General features: G+C 46.3%; 1 protein-coding gene across 1 annotated transcript; it reads right to left on the bottom strand.

Moving 5' to 3' along the window:
• Positions 1–1,732: 1,732 nt before the first annotated feature.
• Positions 1,733–6,488, bottom strand: FCF1 (FCF1 rRNA-processing protein). Its single transcript, XM_009280711.1, has 7 exons — positions 6,418–6,488; positions 6,170–6,241; positions 5,747–5,895; positions 5,228–5,300; positions 4,207–4,294; positions 3,662–3,756; positions 1,733–2,362 (listed from the first exon to the last, which is right to left on the bottom strand). Exons 1-7 carry the CDS (start codon positions 6,450–6,452, stop codon positions 2,314–2,316), a joined length of 561 nt encoding a protein of 186 aa, XP_009278986.1. The 5' UTR covers positions 6,453–6,488; the 3' UTR covers positions 1,733–2,313.
• Between the last annotated feature and the right edge of the window lie 39 nt (positions 6,489–6,527).

Here is a 6,527-nt window from a genome sequence, read left to right as displayed (position 1 = left end):
GGGGGGGGGGGGGGGGGGGGGGGGGGGGGGGGGGGGGGGGGGGGGGGGGGGGGGTTCCAACCTTAATGATTCTATGATTCAGCTTGAAGAAATGTGACTTAGATTGAGAGAAAAAAACTAAGGATATTATTTTTGAAATGTCCAATTATACCCCGAGTGTAAAGTCTCAGGGTTGTTGGCTACCCTCTTCCTGGCTGGAGGTTGTAAGGGACGAGGCCCAAGTGACTGTGCTGTGAGCACAGGCAATGCCCCAAGAGAAAGCTCCAGAAGCCAGCCACGGGGAGGGGCCCAGTGACACTCTCACTGACTGATGTCTCAACCACTCCTGAACCCACGTTGAGAAGAGTCCAGAAGCCTTGCACCCCAGTCCAATAAACAGGGGCGCATATGAGCCTCTTGGGGTGCTCTCCACACCGACACTTCCCGTTGGCAGGTCTGACGCTGGATCCAGGATTGGTGATCTCGCTCGCTCACTCTCTTGCTTCCCAGCTCTTTCTCTCTCTCTCCCCCTCCTCCTTCTCGTTCTTTGCCCTTGATGCTGCTAAGTAACACAAGGCCTACCTCAACTTCTCATAAAGCTGCTTAGCTTATGTGACATATTAATACACAGAAGGCTGATGCTTACAGAGTGTTTGTTCCATTAAAGTTGATGTTCATGTATGGACCTTGAGTGTTATCTCACCTTAATCCACACCGAGGGGATTTGCGGACCTTAGTCACTCTCCCCTTCTCATAGGTGGGACATGACAGAGGTGGAGAAGATAAATTTCAATCGTGATAGCTTGGAAGGGGCTATGTTTTGAAAGTGTCAGTACGCTGTTACTTCAGGGATGAGTTTAGTAGGTGAGCCTGCAGCAAGCAAAGAGATAGTACGAGGGGTAAGTCTGATGTATTCCCAAAGTTTCCTGGAATCTGTAGAGGCAGGGTGCTAGCAAGAAAGTTACTAGCACGTCAGGGCACTTCCAAAGGACAGGAAGTGATTAGCAGAGGAGAGGTATTATCTTCACTGTATGCTGCCCAGCATACAGACATCTGAGTTCAGCTATTCTCTGCAGCCTGGACCAGTGTAAGGCACCACAGGATTAAAACTCTATTAAGGTTTGGAAATTTTCTTAATTATACCAAGAACATAAATCTTCAGTCTCCCCCTTTACCATACCCCAGCTCCAGCATTTTGGCCAGGAAGCACACTACGGCATGGCCCCTGGTGACCCTCATATTGTCTCTCACCTCTCAGTCTTAAGACAATTCTCCTCACCGCAGAGCGGAGATCAGAAGAGCAAATTATATTGCTAAAAATTAAAGAGTAATGGAGAAGGTATGAGAATGCAGAGTTACAGCTTTGAAATATTTTTTCCACTGCACTTCTCCATGTGGCTTAACCACCTCTTTTCCGTCCCTCCTCTGACCACTTCCTTCCCTGCAGCAAATGCTGCAGATCTCTGTGAGACTCTCTTGATCCGCAGCCATTGCTCCCATTCCCCCTACCTACTCTGCTCCCAGCCCACATTAATACCTTTCACAGTTTGGCACCTTCCTGTCGAAGTCTGACACCTTCCTCCTCTTCCCTGACACCTAACGAAAAGGGTAAGGCTTTGAGGTGCACAGGTGCCAAGCAAACAAGAGGGAGAGGTCTGTCCCGACCCAACCCTGCCCTCCCGCCATCACTCTGCATATAAGCAAAAGGACCGAGCTGCCAGCTAACCCAGTACAGACATGGGAATCTGAGCAGGACACTTAACCCAACTTCATTCATTGTACAGTTGAATAAAAGCCCATAAATTCTGAATTAAAATTTTCCAGACCACTGGTCCAGAGAAGGCACACCAGCTGGTGCAGATTTGGCAGCTTTTGTCCAGAATGCAGATTCCAATTTGCTTGTGGGACAGGTGTGAGGGCATATCCCAGAGGAATACTTGTCCTGCTGCAGGTGCAGCAATAAGAAACTTCTAAAATTTCTGCGGTTTCATTCTCAGCCAGAGTTGCATCACCAATATTTAATTCAGAATGCTGAAATCACTTTTTCCAATCATCCCAATGAAGAGGGAGTTAGGCATGTTCTGGGCACTGCCGTCCTCTCTTTCCCATATGCTTCTCCCAGCTATAGGTAATCAGGCCAAGTCAGAACTAGGATGAATAAAAACAGACTCTTCCAAGTAGCTTTTTCCTAGAAGATCAAGGCTATGAAGTCAGTCCAATGTCACCCACAGTCCTATAAGCAGAGTCCCAGCAAAAAAGAAAGCAGGAGGGTTGGAACCAGAAGGACCCTTATCCTGGCTCAGAGTCCTGGCGTCGATAGCTTGGCTGGACGGGTTAGAATCGAGGAGCTCCGTAATCATCTGGCATCCTCTCAATATTGTACCTGAGAAAGAAAGAGGGAAAACCTATGAAGACAACCTACTCCACATTGCTCCCCTCCCCATGAAGCAACAGGCTTACAGGCAGACTGAACAGCAAGCAGCTTTGTTGCATTTCTATATGCAGCTCAGATCCCCAGGAAGAAAAATACTACTTCCGAAAGTGAAAAGCCTTCATAAGGTTGCTGTTATCCTTCACCTCAAATTCAGAATTGGGCATCTCAAAAACTCACTATTTCCAGAGGAGGAAAAAAACGGTGGTTTTGTAAGATCTGACTTAGGATTTAAGAGTAGACCGCCATGGAGAATAAAACTTTGGCCATTCAACTTACAATTCATGGCCACAGTGAACAAGGGGCAAAGATGTTTTGAGAGAAAAATCTTCTGAGCCACGTTCTAATTATAGATCAGTTAAGACTTTACATATTTACAGCAATCAACCTCCTCATTTCTGACATACTGCTCTTTCTGCATATTACTAGACTTATTATCTCCACTGCTAGCACAACTGCCTCCTTTCCAGTATCTCTCCCATCCCATCTGAAGACTTTGGCCCTTTTCTCTCCACGTCCTGACTTCTCTCCTTACCATGCTACCAAACATATCTACCACACTGTGAAACTATTTGGTATAGGTTCTATGCAAGATAAATCTTCTGAGCTGTACGTTATGTAGAAGAAATATTAATACACTGGATATGACAAACAAAGGTGAGTAAAGTCTTCTTAGTCTAGGCTTTATGAGTGCTTTGGAAGGAACGGGAGATGAATTTAAGCAAATGTTTTTACAGTAGATCACTGGTCCTACTGCATATAAAAAATAAATCAGTAAAGTGAGCCAGTACTTGCAGATACTGGAAAAATCTGTTGCGTTGAAATTGCTGCACTAACATCCTTCTGAGTTGGTTTGGTTTTTATCCAAGAAGCAAATTCAATCTCTTAGCTGAGGGTACTCAAAGCTACCAAATAGCATACGGAACAAGAATGGTTCTTTTCCTCAAGAACCTGTAGAATGCATTTACCTGGTAGTCCCGCTGCTGCTGCTGGTAAGCAAAACTGATCTATGGAAACACTGGCCTCAAGGAAACTAGTTTTCCAGGTAAAAGCAAGTGAACATGTAGACTGCAATATGACTGCGGACAGTCTCTTCCCAGCAGCAGCTGTACTTCTACGTTTGTGCAAACACTAGGCCCTTCACTGCAACCTGCACTATAGACAATGCAGGAGAGAAGTACACGGTGGTAGGAGCGCCTGTCAGACAAGGATTCCGCCAGGCAGTGTTCCTCCCTGTCAGAGGTCCCTTACCTGTGCCTGGAAATATACATTATCGGCACTCCTGGGATTTTTCGTATTCTCCGCTTGAGCTCTTTATCCACTGTGGCCACAATGTAACATTTGTGCTGCAAAAAAAGAGGCGAGTCAGATTCAACACCAGTGAACCCGCAGAAAGGAGACAAAGCTGAGCAAAAGCTTCTATTCAGTGAGCTCATTTACCATAGGAGGCCTACGAGTCCTTAGCAAGGCATTACTAGGACTTGTACAGAACTCCACAGCAGACTAGTAACATCCTTCCGCTCATCAAAATAGACTCGTGGAAACACCCAAAGGCTGTCCAGCCTTCCCAACTGACAGCTTTCCCACCCTAAGTGCTCCTTGATGCTGTCCTATACAACAAGAATGCTCAGGGAAGACTGTACCTTGCTTCAAAGACAGTTGTGCTAGGGACCGAAACTGCCCCTTAGTGAGATTTTACAGTTACTCTGTGGGAAATTTAAGTCATCAGTAACTAGAAGGGTTCAGGAATTTTTAGTATGTTAGCACAGTATAGAAAATTTCAGAAACAGAAATACCTGAGTGACCCTCTGTACCAAGCAGTCATCGGCGTAGGTTCCTTTGTGCATACATGGCAAGCGTTCAAACCGAGGGTCCTTGGCAATTCTGTGGGGACATATAAGGCAGCGTCACAGCAATCAGACCAGAGTGTACAGTACGCAGTATGGAGGAACAGGAACGCCCCTTTCTATGATGTTATTCTCAAAACAAGGGCTGAAGGGATGGAGCGAATGGTACACAACAGTCAACTGACATGAGGAGCAAAAAAAGAATGCAATTTGTCTGGCTAATTATTATAGGTTAAGTATTTCTTAGTGCTTGTTGGGTTCAAGATCCCCACAATGCTAGGCTCTTAACTTGTTTCAAATGACTTTGTTAGGCATCTGTGGGAAGAACTAGAACTTCTTCAAGTATCTGATCTTTCATACCATGCATACAGGAATAGTTCACATCCTCTCTGAAGGGGAACATCAAAGCTGTTTAGGGGATGCACTCAGATACCTTACAACTCAACAGGCCAAAATAAAAAGTAGAGAACAATACATCTGACTGGTACACCTGGAGAGCACGAACTACATTGGACTAGTTTTGTACAGATCACACAATAACTTGGCTCTAGATCATCAGTACGTGCTACCTACTCCTACAGGAATAACATGAGGTTCCATAAGACTTTGGTCATATTTCTTTCTTTATTTTTAGAAATTCCTATAAATAAATTCCTATAATTAAAAAAAAAAATATATATATACACATATTGAGAAACAGGAGGAAGTGTTATTTTGAAAGTCTTAGAGGGGGAAACAAAGATTTACAGATCAATATTGTGCACTCATACCTAGCATTTAGGTTTTTAAAAAAATAACCTAAAACTTGAGCCATTGTACTGATCTCATATGGCCAGAGAAACAAAACCAAGTTTGGGACTCTGCAACAACCTAACCGCCCTCTAGTGCAAGAGCACAGTCATAGAAAGTGTTTTTCATTTATTTATATTAAAACATTAAGTTCTAGAAACGGAGAACACCCTGCACCTACCTTAACGCCACACGGTACTTCTGTCCTAACTTCTCAATTTCACCCATTACACAATCTGTGATACACGGAATACCTACATGCAAAAAAAGCCTGTATTAAACCCAAGCAGTATTTCTTTACAGGCCCCTACTACTGTAGGGGGCATTGCCCACATGCCCAGGAACAGTTAACTATCATGGAACTCTATAACATATTACTTACAGTCTTAAACTTACAAGGTTGCAAAGTGACGAAATGTAGAGCCACTGAGTTTGACCATGCCATGGTAATTTTAGATTTTTAAGTTATTAATGCTTTACCTTTGCTGACATGAGCATTTAACACCGTTGTTTGACTGAACCCAAAGACAGTTCCAGGGTTACCACAGCCATGAACAATAAGCTCCATGATTATAGCACATATCTTTTTTTCAAGATTTCTGTTATCCTCAGCTATTGATATGAGGCCGATAAAGCACATCACGAGCACACCGTGGCACTACGTGGTCCAGAAGAAGCTGCGAGTGATGCAGACACTCACACTTGGCATAGAGACAGTCCATCATTGACTGCACTAGGTCCAGCTTGGCCTTGATGGAGAAGTTGATGAAGTTAGTGTCAACCAGGATGTGATAAGGGGGGCCCAGCTGTGTATTATACTGGAAGAACAAACAAGAGGGATGCTGGGGGCTGCCGGAAAGACAAAGAATTCAAATCAGTGAATTGCAATTAACAGCATATCCAATCCTACAACTTGCACAGAATGAAGGAAGGGTAATGAGCAGAAACACAAGGCAGCGTGGGAGGGTGACCTGTCAGGCCTCCCGCTGCCTCCCAAGCCCACTCCCTTGGTTTGGGGCACCATTTCCTACTCTGACAGCTTTGCTCAGAAAAGCCCTTGGTTACAGCCTGCAGCGTGGCCGGCCGCCCGGCCGGCCCTCCCCAAAGCGTCGGCAGCACTTACACCTCCCGCTCCTTGATGGCACTCGGGTCCTCTTTCTTCTTGACGGGGGCTTTCGCCCGGTCCTTCTCGTTACTGCAAGGAAACACAGGCACTCCTAGGGGGCACGGCAGGGAAGGGCGGCCAGCGGCGGAGAGGCCTGGGCCGGGATCCCCTCCCGCCCCTCCCGAGCGGGACACGGGGACGACCAGCCCCGCGCGGCCGGCTCCGGGGCCCCGCCTGGGACCGGGCACAGCCGCGGCCACACTCACATGCGCTGGTCCCGGAGGCTGATCATGCGCTTCATGACCGCGTACTTCCGCGCCTTCTTCTGCTTCCCCTGCAAGGAGACGGACACGGAGCCGCGATGAGCTGGGGAGAG

Source organism: Aptenodytes forsteri, unplaced genomic scaffold (assembly GCF_000699145.1).
Source record: "Aptenodytes forsteri isolate BGI_AS27 unplaced genomic scaffold, ASM69914v1 Scaffold193, whole genome shotgun sequence".
Taxonomy (NCBI): Eukaryota; Metazoa; Chordata; class Aves; order Sphenisciformes; family Spheniscidae; genus Aptenodytes; species Aptenodytes forsteri.
Note: the sequence above shows the minus strand (reverse complement) of the source record. Positions and strands in the feature narration are given on the sequence as shown.